A 20,571-nucleotide genomic window follows, 5' to 3' on the forward strand; every position below is an offset into this window, starting at 1 on the left:
AATATGAATATAAAGACCAAAAGAATTTGATCTTAAAAAGAATAATTATTCTTTCATTTACTCTTTCTTTAAATGTAACTAAAAACTATAAATCAAATTTCATGTAATAGGAAATTCAGATAGATTTTTCAGACATTTTTGGTATTAGTTGTATAATGCTGGTTCCCGCCTTTAAAATAAAGGCAGTAGTTAAAATAAATAATACTTGCCAAAAATGGGTAATCCTAGAACCTCTTCTTTCAGGTTTAGTACCAAAACAAGGTGGTATCTGAGATAAGATCTTTTTCTGACAACATATGTTACTGCAATAATGCCCAGACTTAAGTTTTTGTCAGTTGAGAGCTGCTATAAAAGAATACAAAATCATTCATCTAGATTTCAGCTTTAAATACACCTCCTATCAATCTTACCTCCTATAAAGTCAAGACCAGAATGGAAAATCTTTAGACTTTGTAAACTACATTGATTTTTCTTCAATGGTATGAAGTACTAAATCTCCAAGTGGGAAAGAAGCACCTTATGGCATGAGTAAGTCTGTTTTAATGTCAGGAAATTACATCATCCATAATTACTAAATTTAATTTCAGGAAATCATAAATATTTCTTTTCAATCAATCATTTATGTCTTTTATATGTCACTTACCAGAACAATAATGCTACTTTCCTAAAGGTAGAAATATGCCTCAGGCCGGGAGATATTCTGCTGTGGACTAATATTAAGGCTTTCTATAGCACTTGTTACTAAAATTATATTTTAGAAAAACATATCCAGAATAGTTGTGTATAAGAATTTATAGGAAAATTTGTAATCAACCTACTATAAAAATGTAGATGAAACAATTCCAATTTGTTGTAATTTCAAAAATAATTTTGACTATACAATATTTAAAATATGGTTCATTCAGTATAACGTAAATACCAATGATGGCAAACCTTTTTTGTCTCAGATGCCAAAAGGGTGTTTCTATGCGCACATTAATGTGCGTGCATGTGCCCACACCCATTATTTGTTTGTTTATTTGTTTGTTTATTTATTAGATTTGTATGCCGCCCCTCTCCGAAGACTCGGGGTGGCTAACAACAATATAAAAAGACAATGCAAACAAATCTAATATTAAAAACAATCTAAAAAAAACCCAATTTAAAAAACCACTCATACATACAAGCATACCATGTATAAATTCTATAAGCCTAGGGGGAAGGGAAATTTCAATTCCCCCATGCCTGACGACAGAGGTGGGTTTTAAGGAGCTTGCAAAAGGCAAGGAGGGTGGGGGCAACTCTGATATCTGGGGGGAGCTGGTTCCAGAGGGTCGGGGCCGCCACAGAGAAGGCTCTTCTCCTGGGTCCCGCCAACGTCCTCCCCAAATGCATGTGCACAATGCCCATGCTGTCCCCCGTGCATGCACACCAACCCCTCCGTACTGCTCCCCCACGCATGTGCGCGGGCTTCACTGGAGCCTCCAGACTTCTAGTAGGCCTGCTGGGCTGTTTTTCGCTTTCTTTAGCGTTAAGGAAAGCCTCCTGAAGCCTGGGGACAGTGCAAAAAAGGCCCAATGGGCCAACTACAGAACTGGAGCTGCCCTACTACTTATCTTTAGATAGTTGCAACCAGGTCTTCAACATCTTGGCCCATTTCTTCTGCAGCTGGCAAGACTTTCTTGAAGGCTTCTGTAGCCGATAACAGTCGGCCAGGAAAGCCTTGCTGACTGTAGAAGAAATGGGCCAAGTTATGCAAGGCCTGGCTGTAACTGTCCAAAGCCGAAGAAATTCCTGAAGACCTCTGACAGCAGAAAGGAGGCTGCGGTTGACTCATACAAGTGAACTTCTGGTTGGTGTGATGGCCTATTTTTCTCTAAAAAGAAAGAGAGAAAGAGTTAAAGAGAAGGACTGTGAGTCAGGAGTGGTTTGAGTTTTAGCCATTTATCCCTTTTGATTTTGCCATGAAGGTGGCATAGTTTTCAGCAGTAACTTCCATTTGTAAAGTGAATTGAGGACTCTGACTTTTATACTAATTATTTCCTGAAATTTTATAAGATAAAGGTCATTGTTGGGCTTTATCCCCTTGGAAATGAAGTAATCTTTTATTTTCACCAGAATCGTTTCCTTGTTGCCTAGAAAGGGCACACGAAGGTTTAAAAAGTTTCCATCTTTGAAGTGTAGCATTCATTTATATGGAATAACTTTTAATCAGATGGACATGCTTGATTAAAGACTTCGTGTTATTTTATGTGCATCAATTAGAAATGTCTTTATTTCACATAAACAACTTCTAAACTGCTGCCTATATAAGGTAATCTGAACATGCACAAGAAAAGGAATATTGACAAGTCTTAATTTTATATATGGTCAGCTATACTGAAGTGCTTAGTTAAATGTCTTATTCAAAACATACATGAGACTCAATTATTTTACCTATAGTCATTTCCTTATTTGTTCTACCTGATATTTTCATTTCCATGTATCTTTGGAATAGCTTTTTTTATTAAAAATGACGATCCTTTATAACAGAATGCCAAAGTTTTGGCAAGGTTAGGTGTCATTTTATTTTACACTGGGTAGTTAAAGTTCACATTGTTTTCTAATTTAATTTAATTGACTGAGAGCAAGATAATATAGTACAGCAGAGTTCTAGTGTATGAGGTCATGCCTAGATAGCCATAATATCTTAGAGTGCTGTACTCAATGTTAAGAAAATATATTTAAATGCCCTTAAGTTCATTAGGTATTGCCAAAGGTCACACTTTATGTTCAGTTAGTTTTATTAAAGTTCATTGTTACGACAGTGAGCTGAACTCTAACTGTGTGGCCTTTATCGTATTAGAGTGTATATACTGAAAAAAACCTCAATTTGACTTTTAGATTCTGCATGGCTTAGTTATTGCTTTATTAAGGGAAATTAATTGTAAACACTGTTGTAAATACTAGTAATTAAAGCACCTTCATTTTGAATAAAGAAAGATTACATTTTGAATAACAAAACATTCCGCAGAAAGTCTTGTAAGAAACGGTATAAATTATATATATAAAAAACTTACATAAATTCTAGGATTTATGTATTCTGCATATGTGTGTGTGTGTGTACAATGCATTTAAAAAATTAACAGGGAGAATATTAAACATGATCTTGGAATTTAACTAGTGGCCAAGGTCAAGTAATTGGTCTACACCCAAGTGGATTCAACTATTTTGTGCTGTTTCAGGTGCTATTGGCTTTGAGCTTGCTCAGCTGAGATTCCTTAAAAAAGGACTATACAGTGATCCCCCGCTCGTTGCGAGGGTTCCGTTCCAGGAGCCCCCGCAACGAGCGGGTTTTCGCGAAGTAGCGATGCGGAAGTAAAAACACCGTCTGCGCATGTGCAGATGGTGTTTTTACTCCCACAGCGCTAGCGAGGAGCCGAAGATTGGGGGCGGCGCGGCTGTTTGCCGCCGGCATGGAGGGCTTCCTAGCAGCCCCCCAAACCCGGGTTGGGGGTCCGGGGGGCGCTGTCTCTCGGCGCTTTCGAGCCGAGTCCGGGAGCGAACTCGCTCACGGACTCGGCTCGAAAGCGCCGAGAGAGAGCGTGGACAGGCCCGTTCCTTGCCGCTGTCTCTCGCCGCCTTCGAGCCGAGTCCGGGAGCGAACTCGCTCACGGACTCAGCTCGAAAGCGCCGAGAGAGAGCGTGGACAGGCCCGTTCCTTGCCGCTGTCTCTCGCCGCCTTCGAGCCGAGTCCGGGAGCGAACTCGCTCCCGGACTCGGCTCGAAAGCGCCGAGAGAGAGCGTGGACAGGCCCGTTCCTTGCCGCTGTCTCTCGCCGCCTTCGAGCCGAGTCCGGGAGCGAACTCGCTCACGGACTCGGCTCGAAAGCGCCGAGAGAGAGCGTGGACAGGCCCGTTCCTTGCCGCTGTCTCTCGCCGCCTTCGAGCCGAGTCCGGGAGCGAACTCGCTCACGGACTCGGCTCGAAAGCGCCGAGAGAGAGCGTGGACAGGCCCGTTCCTTGGCGCTGTCTCTCGCCGCCTTCGAGCCGAGTCCGGGAGCGAACTCGCTCACGGACTCGGCTCGAAAGCGCCGAGAGAGAGCGTGGACAGGCCCGTTCCTTGCCGCTGTCTCTCGCCGCCTTCGAGCCGAGTCCGGGAGCGAACTCGCTCACGGACTCGGCTCGAAAGCGCCGAGAGAGAGCGTGGACAGGCCCGTTCCTTGCCGCTGTCTCTCGCCGCCTTCGAGCCGAGTCCGGGAGCGAACTCGCTCACGGACTCGGCTCGAAAGCGCCGAGAGAGAGCGTGGACATCGCCCGTATCTAGAAGAAGTTGCCACCCGAGCGCTCTTGCCCGGCGGGAGGCGAAGCATATGGGTGGGGGGGCTGTCAGGACACCCTCCCACCCCAGCACTTTGCATCCCGCCGGCAAAGAGCAATAAGGCAGCAGCTTCTGCCGGACACGGGCAATGGGCGGGACAGAGAAGCGGGAAGAATCATGAGGTTCCTTTGGCGGCTGGAGGCTGCCTGGCACCCGCTGCAGCCAAAACAACAAAGCCAGGCAGCCCCCAGCTGCCAAAGGAGCCTCCTGATTCTCCCCGCTTCTCTGTCCCGCCCATTGCCCATGTCCGGCAGAAGCTGCCTCCCGTGCCGATGTTCCCCGCCAAGCCCAGTTCGGCTTCCCTGGCTGCTTGGCCGGAGGGGGGGGGCTCGGCCAAAAGTGGCTGGAGACGCAGCGATTTGCCTCCCGCCCCTCGCCCCTGTGCCACCGGCACGTCATCTTCCCTCCCAGACAAAAAGGCCGGCCTTTGGGGATGAAGGGGTGTGTTCAGCTCTGCGTCTCCAGCTCCTTTCGGCCGAGCCCCCCCCCCCCCCCCCGGCTAAGCAGCCAGGGAATCCGAGCCAGGCTTGGCAGGGAACATCGGCACGGGAGGCAGGAGACGATCGGGCGACCGGAGCAGCAGCCAGGGAAGCCGAGCCGTGTATGGCGGTGACGGCGGCCGTCTCCTGCCTCCCGCGCCGATGTTCCCCGCCACGCCCGGCTCAGCTTTCCTGGCTGCTTGGCCGGGAGCTGGATGCTGGTGGTGGCGGAGGAAGGCGAATGCGGCTTGGAAGCTGGGAGGGGGGCAGAATATGGGAGGAGAGAGGCTTGCAATAGAGGGTGGAGGAAGCGGCCATGGGAGGGCGAGCTGCCTCAGGGAGGAGGATCGGGCGGGACCAGGTGGGGGCTGGAATTTCTCCGCCAGGGCGAAGGGCGGGGCGAGCGGGTGCTGGGGAGGGCTTCTCGCCCTCCCGACAGCAAGAGGGGGGAGCGAACGGCGTGGGCAGGCGAAGGGCGGGGCGAGCGGCAGCGAGGAGTTTGCGTGGGCGGTGGGGAAACTCCTCGCTGACGCCAGCAAGAGGGGGAAGACCCAGGGAAGCCGCTGCCATCTACGCATGCGTGCCCGGCACGCATGCGTAGATGGTATTTTTGACTTCCGGGTTGAAAAATAGCGAAGTACCCTGTTCGCAATGGTTGGGGACGCAATAAACGGGGGATCACTGTAGTACATTTTATTGAGATATTGTGGCCTATGTTAACAGTATATTTCAACTCTGATTGTGTTTTTCATATCCTTCCCTCTTGTGCATCAGGAGGTCAGGAAGGAGTCAGCCTGAGTGTCATCCTAATATTCCCTCTGTTCCCAGAGCTTAAGGCATGTTTCTGCACTTCATGTTTTTGTAACATTTCTGGTTATTTTCCCCCAGGTAATTTCCACAAACCGACACATAATCCCTGGTCAAATACATTTGATTTCTCATCAACTTCTTAACCAAGTAGGGTTTTAAAGGAAAATGTGGGCCAACAGCAGATTGTTCATAATTGTGGCTGACTAGTGTCCACTTGTCAAGGGAATGGAGCATCTCCCTTATGAAACCAGGTTGCAACGCCTTGGTCTCTTCAGCCTTGAAAGACGGCGTTTAAGGAGTGATTTGATCAAAGTGTATAAAATCCTGCATGGGATAGAAAAGGTAGATAGAGAAGAATTTTTTTCCCTATCACACAATACTAGGACAAGGGGGCACTCCCTAAAGCTCATAGGTAAGAAAGTGAGGACAAATCAAGGGAAATATTTCTTCACCCAGAGGGTCATTGGTTTATAGAATTCACTTTCATAAGAGGTTGTGACAGCTGTTAGCCTTGATAGCTTCAAGGCAGGATTAGACAGATTCATGGATGCCAAGTGTATCGGTGGTTATAGAAACGGATGTCCATGTGCTCCCTCTATGTTGGTTGAGGCAGGCAGGATTCCCTTGAGTACCATTTGTTGGGGGTCAGGGGAAAGGGAGGGTCTTGCCTTCTCTTTCTGCTCAAGATCCCCATGGACAATTGGTGGGCCATTGTTTGACACAGAATGATGGACTCGATGGGCTTTGGCCTGATTCAGCATGGCTCTTCTTATGTTCTTATGTACTCTGTCATGTTCTGTAACCTGAACATGAATCATATCTACCACATCTTAACAATATATAATTAGTATTATTGGATCACATGAAGAAAGGTACTCCTTTGTGTAATAATATTGTGAAGTTCATTTTAATAGAATAAATAATACCAGTATGGCAGTTTATTACAAAATCTCTGCTATTTCTTAAATGCTGTTTTCAGTTTAGCAGTTATAAAAATGAGATGTGTCTTTAATATTGGGCCCTATTGATCAGAAAAGGTCAAGTGAATGCCATATACTGCTTGTATGTCCTATCATTAAATAGAAGCTACTTACCAATTTCACTATTGTTCTTTTGCCGTGTATTTTAGAGAATGAATAGTTTTACATTTATACACAAAATTTAATGTAATTTAATGCAAAAATGCTACTGCAACACAAGAAGACATAATAATGAAAATAAAATCAGAAAGGAATTAAAAGAAAATTAGAAGAAGATAAAAATTAGTTTGCCATCTGTTAGTAGTATGCATATTTTTTTAATCGGAAAGAAATCAAGGTTTCCAATGTCTCCTTCTGGTACCCTTTTTTTATTAAAGAAGGAATTATTAGTTTTTTTGTTTTCTATATAAATTGCAATATAAAATAACCTGAATATCGGATTCCATTTTTTCAATTTCTCAAGGAAAACATATAGTTAGCAAAGGACAGCAGCGTACCAGAAACCGTTTTTGCAAATATAGTTGTTATAGCAAATGATAAATTTAATGTGTGTTGATTCAAATGACAAAATTGCACATACTTTAAAAAGTTTTGTGATTATATAATTTTCAAAAATTGGATTGTCAGATTATTTACAATATAGTATAGTAACTGTAAACCTAGTATTAGGATTTCTATTGAATAAATGTTACGGTAATCTTAGTAAGAAGGAAAATAATCATTTTTATATCAACAAGGAATGTAGAAAAATACATATATGTCACTCATTGTTGTTAAAATATATTGTATATACTGTATTTTTTGGCGTATACATCACATATTTTCCCCCTAAAAGAGGGTGGAAACGTTGGTGTATCTTATATGCAGAATACAGCCATTTTTGGCCTCCTGTTTGTCTGAAAAATGGGCAAAAAAAAGCATTTTTCACAAAAACGGGCCTTTTTGCCTCTCCCCAGCCCCAGAAGCACTCTGCAGCCTCCCCCCCCAATGCCCTGTGCACCCTGTTTTTTGCAAAAATGAGTGGAAATGGGCTGTTTTTTGCAAAAAAACAGGGCACACAGAAGATTTAGGAGGCCTGCAGAGTGCCCCTGGGGCCCAGGAAGGACAAAAACTTTTTTTTCTTACATCTTCCAAATCTTAGTGCATCTTATACACATCTTAAAGTCTGAAAAATATGGTATGTACTTAAATAAGTAACTAGTTTTATACTTGGCCTGCTTTCCTTCTATTTGATGCTTTCTTTCTCCAAATGGCTCTGGGCTTAAATTCATCTTCCGCATTTAAATGAATAATATACATAATTTATTACCAGCAATATTCTTTAGCATTCTGTTATTATTTATTTTATTTTTTATTAAATTTATATTGCTTCCATCTCTCAATTAGATGACTGTGGGAGGCTTATAAAGTGTAACCCGTTATTATCAAAAACAATAATTCCTTTCTTAGATAAACTTTGTAATTTCCTAGAAGCTGATTACTTTTAATAAAATAAAGATAAAGGACTAGATACTAAGGAGTTTGGTTCATAGAATGGAGCTTCTTCCTATTTACATTTGCTGCCTCCATTTCCTCAGTTTTTGGACTTAAATAAACCAGTAGGGTTTTTTTTAAAAACCACTGCATATATCTATGATTATTTCCTAGATATCTATCTAGAATATTGCATACTACAGTCTATATTGGGTTTGAATTTATGAGAGTAAGACTTTAAACTTCCATTTATTTACACCATTTGGTCGTTCAGGATTTTTATGTCAAAAGTATTAGCTTTGGGATATTAGTTATACAAATATCAGTGTGTAGCTTTAGCCTGTTAGCTATCAATTGGATTCAGAAAATCGATGATCTTAATAGTTCCTTATTACATAGTTGACGTATTTGCAATTGTGAGTTGAGTTATTGTCACTGAATAATCAATTAGGTTTAAAAAAAGCTATTAGCTGATCTCTGCCAGAAACTGTTATCTATAAATTCAGCACTGTACTGGGCAAGTGCAACACTCTAACATATTTGAAAGTTGAATGGGTACTATCCCAAATTCAGTGTAAAATAAATTGTCTTTATTAAAAGGCCATCCTAGAGCAAATATCATCATCACTGAAAATGGCAGATTTTTTGTTTTGACAAAAAAATTCTGCATGGGGTGTAGACTCAATTGCAGGATTAAAATTAAAAAAGCATTACATTCTGAAATATATTTAACAAATAAGAGTTGGAATCCTCTAGCCTCATCCCCTGCAGAAGACCCTGTATCATTTCAAACAAATGATTGTCCAACCTCTTCTTAAAAACCTTCATTGCTGGTGCTTAAAAACCTCCGCAACTTCTGAAGGCAAGCCATTCCACTGATTAATTATTCTACCTGTCCTGAAATTTGTCCTTATTACTAGGTTGGTTCTCTCCTTGATTAATTTCCATTCATTGCTTATTTGTCTTCTGGGACAAAACATAGCTAACTTTCTAATATATACAGATAGTCCTTAATTCATAACATTCTGTGGAGAGGGGCGGCATACAAATCTAATAAATGAATGAATGAATGAATAAATAACCAACCAACCAACCACAATTGGGACTGGTATCTCATTCATTGAGTGCAATGGTAGTTACTGTATTTTTCAGAGTATAAGATGTACCTTTTTATAAAAGAGACTGAAAATTCAGGTGCGTCTTATACTCTGAATGCAGCTTTTTCAAAGCTTCCTCCCCCCACAGCCCTAACTAGGTGCTAACAATCTTCCCAACTCATGCAGGTTATTTCATTAAGAACATAAGAAGAGCCATGCTGAATCAGGCCAAAGCCCATCGAGTCCAGCATTCTGTGTCACACAATGGCCCACAAATTGTCCATAGGGATCTTGAGCAGAAAGAGAAGGCAAGACCCTCCCATTCCCTTGACCCCCTACAAATGGTACTCAAGGGAATCCTGCCTGCCTCAACCAACATAGAGGCAGCACTATGTTGTTCATTGTTACTGTCTGTGTAGAATGTTTTCCAAGCCCTAAGTCTGCAGAGTTATTTTTTATTGCTCTAACTTGCTTCAAGTAAGCCCTAACCAGGTGCTAACGATGTTCCCAGCTCTTACAACTTGGATCTTTCATTGTTACTCTCTGCTAAGAATGTCTTCCAAGCCCTAAGTCTTTGCAGATTTTTTTTCATTGCTCTACTTGCTCAGAATTTTTCTTTGCAGCCCTAACCAGGTGCTAACAATGTTCCCAGCTCTTACTGGCTTGCAAGCTCTTTCATTGTTACTCTCTCTAAATAAGGTTTTTTTTAAGCCATAACCAGGGGATAAAATAATGTGTTGAAACTGACCAGACTAGGAATGCTAGCCAGATGAATATTTGGTAAGCAGATTCTTTTCCCTATTTTCCTCCCCAAAAACCAAGGTATGTCTTATACTCCGGTGCGTCTTATACTCCAAAAGATACAGTATGTGAAGCACTATGTGGCTGCCCATATGATTGTTTTGCTCAATCACTGCAATCACTGCATACCCAATTGCAGTCATTAAGTGATTGTACAGGTTGTTAAACAGAGTCTCAGTTAAGGAGTGCAATGAGGTGCAGGAAATCCAGGGAGGTTCTGCTCAGAAGCTGAAAATCCTCCCTGTGAAATCCAAACAGCTACTGCTGGGCAAAGAAATATTCACGGATGCACTCCCTATTCCTTACCTTACCTGGCTGAATCTCTGCTCTTTGCTTTCAAAGGACATCATCTCCCTCCATGACATGGAAGGGAACTCATTTGGCAGGACGCAGGAACAGTCTGGCTGGAGAATTCTGGGAGTTGAAGTCCACAAGTCTTAAAGTTGTCAAGTTTGGCGACCTCTGCCATAGAGTCTACCGAGTCTACGGAGAGGGGCGGCATACAAATCTAAATAATAATAATAATAATAATAATAATAATAATAATAATAATAATAATAATAATAATAATGCCCGGCTGAACAGAAATTACGGACAAGCAATAGCTTTTTATCCAGAGTCGAGTTGTAAATGGCAAACAAAACACAGGTTCGGGGGGAAATAGTCCACAACAACCAAATACCAAAGAGGTTTAGTCAGCCAGTCAAGTCAGAGACCAGAGAGCCAAGGAAAAAAGTAGGAAGAAGTTTTTAAAGAAGAGATTTGAAAGTCATTTGTCTGAAATGGTATAGGATTCCTTCTTGAGTTGAAGGTTGAACTAGAAGACCTCTAGCTTCCTTTCAACTCTATTGTTCTGTTAAGGTCTTAGGTTGGTGTGTTGCTTTTAATAGAGGGACTATCCTTGGCAGCTACAGTATTCTTAAATAAGCCAGATGCAACTCTGGTTATGACAAGAGTTGGAGATTGTATTTCTTGAGAAGCTGGGCAGATAGTGCAGAAACCAACTAAATCCCTCAAAAACATCTTAAGTAAGCCAGAAGACCTAATAGCTCAAGGAAAATGTCATCTATATGCAGAGTAATGACCATAACAGCCACCTATGTAGGACAGACAAGCAGAACTCTGTGTATTTGTAATAATCTCTGAAAATATTTTGAGGCAGGGTAGTGTTGTCCTTTTCATAGCTTGCTAAAAACAACTCACACTAATTAACTTCATTACCAAAGTAAAAATCCCATCTCTACAAGGCAAACTGTGTAACAGTATTATTCAGAGGAGCATCAATGCAGTGCAATAACCCAGAACATCAGAAAAAGGAATCTGACCTCCAACAAAATGGATAGCCACACAATTTAATCAAAAAGTGCTTGATCACTCAACAGCCCCTTCCACAGCACCAACAGTACAAGCAGTAGAAGGATAATCAATGGTAGAATCTGTGTTTATGTGCATGCTATATAGGTTATATTTATAAGCACATCTGTGCTAGGTGAACTTATTATATAAAGTTTTTTATTATATAGATATAAAAGATAGAAGAAGCTAGTAATTGCCTTTAAGAATAGAGCACAAAGCATTACTTTGGATTTTACAAGGCCAGCGAGCAACAAAAGAGCAGTAATTTATGAGCTCAGTGTAAAAGAATAGCATAATTACATTAAAAATTAATGCTAATGAACACTAAAATGGGGAAGGTGGTTATGATGAAAGTTTGTATTCATCTTCTCCCGTTTGAATGATGGCTAGTGGCTTGATTAATGGCTTAATTTCTATCAATTAGTGGGGGGGGGGTTAGAATCTCCTACGAGACGGGGTAAATTGAGCATTGAATTACATATCATGCTTTTGTGTGTTGAGAAGAAAAACAGCTAAGTATATCTGATATAAGAACGTGATGTGCCCCACTATGTCTGCATTACCTCTCCTGACAGGCTGGTTGTATGTGGTTATGGAGTGTTTGGAGATGGCTGGCAGACAACATTCACTGGCAATGTTCATGAGAAATCGGCAGCTTTTCTTTCCATAGAATTTTAATTAACGTCAATAAGAACTCAGCCGTGGAAACCTAGCATCAGTGGCAGAAGTTGTAAATTGATCATAGTGCTATGTAACTTTAGACTTTTTGGGGGGGGACAACAAATATCTTGCAATTTTAAGGACTTTATTATTCATAATATGGGGCTCCTACCATGGGTGTTTCCTGAAGAATAAGAAAGGGTTTTTTCTTGAACAAATACCAAAAGTAACCGTTTCATGCTTCAGAATTGTTTGCTTGTTTTGTTTGTTTGTTTAACTCAGTGTTTTTCAACCAGTGTGCCGCAGCACACTAGTGTGCCGTGAGACATGGTCAAGTGTGCCGCGAAACTCAGAGAGAGAAAGAAAGCAAGAGAGAAAGAAAGCAAGAGAGAGAGAGAGAAAGAAAGAGAGAAAGAGAACAAGAGAAAGAAAGCAAGAGAGAGAGAGAGAAAGAAAGCAATAGAGAGAGAGAAACAGAGGGAGTGAAGGATAGAGAGAGAAAGACATAGAGGTAGGTAGGGAAGGAGAGAGAAAGAGAGCAAAAAAGAGAGGAAGGAAGGAAGAGAAAGAAAGAGGGATGGAGAGAGAAAGAAGGAAGGGAGAGAAAGAGGGAGGGAGAGAGAAATAGAGCGAAAGGGAAGAAGAGAGAGAGAGAGAATTTTTTTGTCCAAACTTTTTTTAGCCCCCACCCTCCCCCTGCTCAATGTGCCCCAGGGTTTCGTAAATGTAAAAAATGTGCCGCGGCTCAAAAAAGGTTGAAAATAACTGGTTTAACTTATATGCCATCCAATCACTCAGGTCTCAGGGCAGCTTACAACATGTACCATGCTTCCTTCCTTCCTTCCTTCCTTCCTTCCTTCCTTCCTTCCTTCCTTCCTTCCTTCCTCATGTCAAAAATCATTTCCCTTTCTGTGCATGGTACTGTAACTGCTTGTATATTACAAAGGATTCAAGTGCACATTCAGTCTAAAATACAGGTTTCCTTACCAATAAAATAAAATAAGGTCTAAATCATGTATTATGATATTGTCCCTGTTATATCACTTCTTTCTCCTTATGTGCTTCAGCTCCATCCTCAGCTTCATACACATCTCTTTATATGTTGCACTTGTTTTAATGCTTAGGGCATTAGCTATTTAATGCCATTTCATTAATAAACCCATGATGCCAGTATATTCTGGTACAGAATTTTGTGCAATTGGAGCTAAATAAGAGTGGTCATAAAATGCTAATTTCTTAGTTTTGTATTACATATAGAACATTTGGGGTTTTAACATATCCTTACACCTTTTACATTTTAATCATTTTTCAACCTCCCTGACAGTTTGAAATTCATTTAATTGCTCATTCCTGCCAAATAGCCATTAAAAAGCTGAAAACCATGCCCATTAAACATTGTTATGACTTTTAGGTTTATGAAAACAAATCACATGAAGGCAAGTACGGTACATTTTTATCCAAAAACACAAGGGCCTTTAATCCGTACAATGCATCTTTTCATTTAACTGGTTACATAGTGCCATCTGCTGCTTTCAAGAGCTTTCATCTACAGTATAGTGATGACCTAAAGATATGAGCTATGTGGTTTGAACAGAGTGATTGAAATTAAAGACTCGGATCAAGGCATTACCAAAGTCATCACAAAATTATGTTGGATCTCTCTCTTTTTTTGGTATATTCATATTTTCCGATTGTTCCTATTTAGAATCAAGCGCAACTGTAATTCTGCTAGGATGAATTATTTATGTATGAAAAAATGGCATCAACACATCAGTCACCAATATAAATAGTTCTATATTTAAAGTCTGCCCAGAGTGAAAGGACTTGCTGTCCAATGAGTTAGTATTGATTTTTTTTCCTGTATCCTCTTAGCTTTCTGATTCCATTATTGTTGATTTTACTATGAAATATATATCCTTTCTACTGACATCTGACAAACACTATATGGAAGTCATTTTATCTACCAATAATGTGTTTGTCAACAATATTGTAGACTAATGGATGCTACTTCCTTCCAGTCTGTTTTTATGCAGTTAATGTTGTTCAAGTAAATCAGGAAAAACATTCTGTGATTCTATGTCCCTTGAGGAACATGTCCCCAGATTATAATTGTCACTTGCATTAGAATACTACAAATATCTGAGTCATGTTTTTGTCTATTTATGGTTTCCTATTTTGAATTTATATTGTAAAATGTTAGTAATATTTGACAGGTTGCATATTCTCTTCCTTCACCGATTGTGATAGGTTCATGGGTATCAGAAAATCAACATGCATTAATATGCTTGAGTAAGAATACTTGCATATGCATGCTTTATTTTACTATAACTATGGTATGCAATATACGTAAAAAGAAAGATCAGCATATGATCTAAAGCAGTGTTTCCCAATCTTGGCAACTTGAAGATATTTGGACTTCAACTCCCAGAATTCCCCAGCCAGCAAAAGCTGGCTGGGGAATTCTGGGAGTTGAAGTCCAGGTATCTTCAAGTTGCCAAGGTTGGGAAACACTGATCTAAAGGACACTGATGGAAATATTGAACATTGAAGAAGATGAATTTTCATGATTTAAGGATTTCTATTACAGTACAGCCATCCTAATATCTATAATATATTCTATTCTATTCTAATGAGGACTCTTTCTCAAACCTTTTCCACAGTTTTAGTAAAGGCATTATTCAATGGGTATACTTTAATAAAAGTGCTTAAGAGATGATTAAACGATTAATCATAACTTTAGTCTCAACAACACCCCTTAGACTAGACGCTGACACTTCCTAATCCACCAACTATTTCACACCCTTGGGTTCCCCTGTCATCTGAAGGAACTTTCTCTCATAAGATAAGTTCTCTTTGGGATTCTCATGTATATTAGAGTACATGCTATAAATGGAATTCCTATGCTATTGGGTGTAGAATTGGACTTGTTGGCCTAAATTGTCCCTTTCAACATTTTGATTCTATGACTATATTCTAATGCATCTTGTTGTTGCACTCAATATATTTTATTTGCCCTTATTATTTCATTTCTATCTGTACTGAACATATATATGTCATATATTCTACCCTGGAATTCTTCAAATGTTTCCTAATTGCAAAAATATTGGGGGGAAAGTTGCATAAGAATATTAAAATAATATACATGAATACTATATTAATATAGGCACTTTCAGACACAACAGATAACAGCTTATCTCTATCTACTTTGGCTTGGAAGATGTGTTTTGTTCCTCTTGTAAACCAATTACTTGTGTTTGGAGGGGAGATGGCATTAAAAGTATAATGAAATTTAATTGGGAAGGCGGTCAGCAGTTCATCCTGCATGTGTTTTATATAAATGGTTTTTCTTTGTCACTTACAAATAGAATCTCATTGGAGACACCATTGCTTATGTTTGACTTTTCTTTTTTTTTTAGCAGAAGAAATACGATAGGAATATATTACACAATACAATATTTAAAGTGATGGTGAACAATATTGACATTGTATCTTTTTCCATAGATCCAGCCAGTCTTGTTGAGCAAGTAAAACGAGTCAAAGAAATTGAAGCAATTGAAAGTGACTCTTTTATTCCACAGACATTCAGATCGAGCAAAGAAGTCAAAAAGGTAACTTTTCAATATTTTTTTCCTTTTCATAGGATTCTTGTGAATCTTGTAGTGGAACTATATATTAATGCAACCATCACTGACATTGACAGTTCATATCATTATTACTAGTACTGTAGTAATCCTAATCCCTGGCCATTTAAAGTTAAATATAGATTCCACTTATTACATGACACTATATTTAAATCTGAGAAACGTATTTTATATTTTGCAATAAAATATATTTTTCAGATGAACACAATTTTTAATTTTTTGTGCAGAAGAGGAGGGTTTGATTTTCCTTTTCCAGCTGTGAAGTATACCAGAATTTTCCCCGGTTTAACAGCTATCTCGAGAGTAGAATTTCATATTAACCAAATTAAAAGAAAAAATAAATCCCTGCTCTTTTCTTCACAAATTATTTGGCACTTTTTTTTTCAAATAACATGCACTTCCTTGCTTTCTTTTATCCTTTATTGAATTGTTTAAGTAAAACTCTAGATACGTTTATTGAGGTACTCCTATATATTATTTAGTTTTATTCCAATTCTGGCGATCAACGGGATGGCAGATAGCATAGCCAGATCCCCTTCACATCCACTGAACAGCTTCAATTGTTAATCAGTTATATATATAAAAAGACAATATAAGGCCTTCCTAAGGAACAAGAAGATCAAAACCACAAAAGAGGAACGGCAACTGATGATTCAGCAGGTTAATTTTTTGAAAGTTCAGCAGGTCTGCTACCAGGCAGAGGTATTCTCAAATGATTCATAGCAGAATTAGTTTGTCTATAAAGATTGTTTTGTGAATGCATTTAGGTCACAGAATCTGCTGATATCAAAAGTGAACCGGGAATTACAGAAGTGACAAACGCTGCTGTTGCTGAAAAAGAAGTAAAGCCTCGAATTATTCCTACTACTATCAAATACCAAGATGAAAACTCACTTGCCCATCCCAATGTAAGTTTGCTGACTACGGCAGTCTTTGATTAAAATAATTTATAAGGAGTGTAGCAAATAAGGTTATGTAATCTGTTTGTCTTCTTTTAAAAAAATACTCAAGAACTTCCATAAAATCCTCACTAAATTTGTAGCATGAGCAATACTATGTTTTGCTATGTTCAGATATAAAGAAGATTATTTTTCAAAACTTTGTTTTGCTTTTTATTTTCAGATTAAATAAATAATTTAGATAAAACACATTTCAATTGGGCCTGGATATTGCAGGTAGACTCAAACATGGCTGCAAAATCAGCTACCGGTAAAATAGTGATTTCAGACATTGCAATTTTAATATACCAGTAATACTGACTATAATTGTTGACTGTATCTCCAGACTCAGTTTATAGAATCTTAAACCTTGAAAACTTTAAGAGATCTAAGGTCAGATTCTTCAGGATTTATCTTCCCCTGTATCAATGTGCTAAAATTTTAAATTGATTATATTTTCTGTCTTGCCATTATTAAAAGCTGGGGTATATAATTAGGGGGAAGTAAATGACTCTTTGCACATGAATTTCATTACCTCCTAGTACGTTTCTGGGTGCAGTTCAAGGTCTGGTTATCACTTTTAAAGTCCTACAGTATATGCCATAAGGCCAAGTGACTTGCAGGACTATTAGCTCCAATAATTTCAGTCCATCCCATCAGATCTGGCATAGTAGGCTTGCTCCAGATCGCTTAACTCATGCATTCCACACAATAAACAAGATGAAACAGTGTCATCTAGTTTCTGTGTTTTTTGCAATTTTTTTCTCCACATCAAGAACATACATAGCACCACATATATATCTTAATATGCATATACTATCACTTAAAAACAGCAATACAAACCTAAGTTACATTTCAATTTTAATTTTATTATTCAATCTGTCCCAATCTTCTCTCTCTCCACTCCCCTCTTTCTATCTAAGTGGCTATTCCACCCTTAATACCAATTTTCTTACACCTCTCCCCTTTCCTACTACCATCTCCTCCTCCTTTCTCCTTCTCTACCTCCCCTTCTACTCTCTCTCCTTTCTCTCCTTCCTCATATCTTCTTTCCCCTTTCCCACTACTATCGCCTCCTCCTCCTTCCTTCTCTACATCCCTTCTTACTCTCTCTCCTTTCTCTGCTTCTCTCCTTCTTCCTCTTATACCCTCTAAATTCTTCCCTGAGTGGATAATTCTAATTACATTTTTAAAAATTATTTCTCTCCCCATAGAAAACATACATTGCTTATCATATACTTCAATACAGTTTAATAAACATGTATCACCTACTAAATATAATCATTGATACTTCTCCATTTCATATCCATTACTCTTAGTATATGCCATTAATCTCATGCTGCCTCTAATTTTGTCACCCAGATTACACCAATTTACCAGATTGTTTTCCTCATTATTCTACCCTCAGTTCCCCATAATGACAAAGTGAAAACAGGATTTTAGAAATGTCTATAAATTTATTACAAATAAAAATTGACAAAGGTGAAATGGGTCTGACTATTTTTTAAATGCACTGTATATTCTACTGATTTCTGGCATTAAAAATAGGTCCTTGACCTAGAGTCTGATTCAGAAAGCACTAGAAATTGATAGAAATTGAAATCACTTAAGTTTGTAATTGCACTGCAAGGCATCATGTATTCCTTGCTAGTGTTCTGTCGGGCTCTCTGGCAGACTCCTCCCAAAAATTCACAGGTACAAATTTTCAGACACACACACGTTTGAAAATTCAAAACAATGTTCTTTATAATGAAAATTCACTTAAACTAAGCCCTCTTTTGGTATAGCAAAGAGCACTGGTCTCCAAACAAACTGGTAATTTGTACAAGTCCTTTATCAGTTCTGTGATACTTAGCTTGCAGCTGTGAGGCAATTCACAGTCCTTCTTCTTTCACAAAGTGAAACACACTTTGCCCTGGTTTAGTTTCAAAGCGGGGGAAAATCAGCACACAAAAAATCAAAGTCAGTAAAGCAGTCACGAAACACAAGGATCAGATAATCCTCCACAATGGCCAAACCCACAGGCTGCTATTTAAAGCAGCCTCACTATTTACCACAGCCCCACCCAACCACAGGTGGCCTCATTTTCTTTGATAATAATCTCTCAGTTGTTGCTGCCTATGCATCGCTCTCCGCATGCGTGGCTGTATCATTAACTCTTGTTCTGAATCCAAGGAGGAGCTAGATAATTGATCTCCTTCTGAGCTGTCTGCCACACTCTCCTCCTCCCTGTCACTCATGTCTTCTTGGTCAGAGGAGCCTTCATCATCAGATTCCACCGGGGGCAAAACAGGCCTGCAGCATGTGGATGTCTCCCCTACATCCACAGTCCTTGGAGCAGGAGCTGGGCCAGAGCTAACCACAACAGCTAGTAATTCATTTTAGGGATAAATTTAAAAGAGGGATTTCAGATATTCACAAATCTTAATGTTCTTATCTATTTAATTATGCTGTATACTTATTTTATTCTTCTGTTTCTTACAGTTATTTATTGACAAGACAGAAGCAGAAGAAAGATGGTTCCAAAGGCTGATGTCTCTTCGACAAGAGAGGCTAATGGGCAGTCCCGTGGCTTGAGTGAATTAAATACCCAACATACTTTCATTGTGTTCCATTGTATAAAATTTCATGACACAATTGAATGAGTATATAAATATTGCCTAAAGTGAAGGTGTGATGAAGGCATGTATGAGAGGAGATATATTTCTGGAATCAGCCAACAGATTTATATCATATTAAAGGCATTAAGTGAAAGAATAATAGCTATTACTTTGCACAACAATTATTTATAGAAATATTTTATGGCGTTCATTTTCTTAATGTATTCCTGTCGTGGTTGAGATTCAAACTGCTCTGCATGTTATTTCATACCTGATGAAGAACTTCAGCTTCTTTCCAGAGCAGTTCCTCTCAAGTTCCTCTATATTGGCAATTATGCATAAAAGACCTCAGCTGTAACAATGTATGAAGAGAAAGAAAGAAAAACATCCAGTTTTGTGACTGAAAACTAGAACAACAATGAGAAAGCAGTTGTACGAGAAGTGGGATTCTGACCATATCATTTAATTATACAAATGACAATAGATACTTTTAAAATTAATATTCAATATAAGAATGCCTCTTCTTAAGAACTTTTCTAGATAAGAACTGGGTATTCAAGATTTATTTGCCTCTTCTTAAGAACCATTTTCTACTTAAGAACCCAAGCCCGGAAATATTTCCCAGGAAATTTGAGAGCGGCACAAAGGCCCGGCCCGTTTCCTACCATTCCCCCTTTAATCCTGGCCATCTTGGACTTTTCTGGGCTGCCAGAGGAGCCTTTTGGTGGCGCTTAAGGAGGCTTTGGCAGTCCAGAGTGGATGAAGCATTTTCCTTTCTCTGGGCGCTTAGAGAGGGAATAAACCTCTGCCAGAGCCCAGAGAAAAGAAACTCTCCCTTCACTCTGGGCAATCCAGAGCGAACGGAGCATTTTCCTTTCTCTGGGCACTTGGAGAGGGAATAAACCACTTAACTGTGGTGACTCCCTCATGCTGCCTCCCATACACTTGGCGTTAGGTTGCCTCCTGGAGCGTCGGTGCAGAAAGGCAAAAGGGGGCGCTTCACCCCGGCCTGATCAACACGGCTTCAGTCAAACCGAGTCACCACAGTGAAGGAAAGGTGCCGGCTACAAAGCAAGTGAGCAAGAGGAAAGGGGAGCCCTTCAGCATGGGAAGGAAGAGGAAGCAGGTAGCAGCAGCAGCCTCCTTTCGGTCAAAGGAGTGGGAGGTTCCCCCCTCTTGCCCACCTGGGTTTCTCTCTCTGGTACAGTGCATGGGAGGCAGCTTCGCACTGGGTGTATGGGAGGCGCATGCTCCTCACCGCTTCAGAGTCCCTCTTTTTTTTTAAAAAAAAAGCCTTAAAGTTTTGGATTTTTTTGATTTCCCTCACTTTACCTTCTTCCTTTGGCAGCAACTGTCCTCCTCTTCTTCCTCCTCCTCTTCCTACCAAAATTCTGAGCT

General features: G+C 39.8%; 1 protein-coding gene across 1 annotated transcript in view; it reads left to right on the forward strand.

The window, feature by feature from the left end:
* Window positions 1-19,333, forward strand: part of RSRC1 (arginine and serine rich coiled-coil 1) — a 151,920-nt gene extending 132,587 nt beyond the window's left edge. Inside the window, exons 8-10 of the mRNA XM_070753513.1 lie at window positions 15,496-15,602; window positions 16,403-16,543; window positions 19,058-19,333. Coding sequence (XP_070609614.1) covers window positions 15,496-15,602; window positions 16,403-16,543; window positions 19,058-19,150 — 341 coding nt within the window. The 3' untranslated portion in view covers window positions 19,151-19,333. The remainder of the gene's footprint in view (window positions 1-15,495; window positions 15,603-16,402; window positions 16,544-19,057) is intronic.
* The last annotated feature ends 1,238 nt before the right edge of the window (window positions 19,334-20,571 follow it).

This window comes from Erythrolamprus reginae, chromosome 5 (genome assembly GCF_031021105.1).
Source record: "Erythrolamprus reginae isolate rEryReg1 chromosome 5, rEryReg1.hap1, whole genome shotgun sequence".
Lineage (NCBI taxonomy): Eukaryota > Metazoa > Chordata > Lepidosauria > Squamata > Dipsadidae > Erythrolamprus > Erythrolamprus reginae.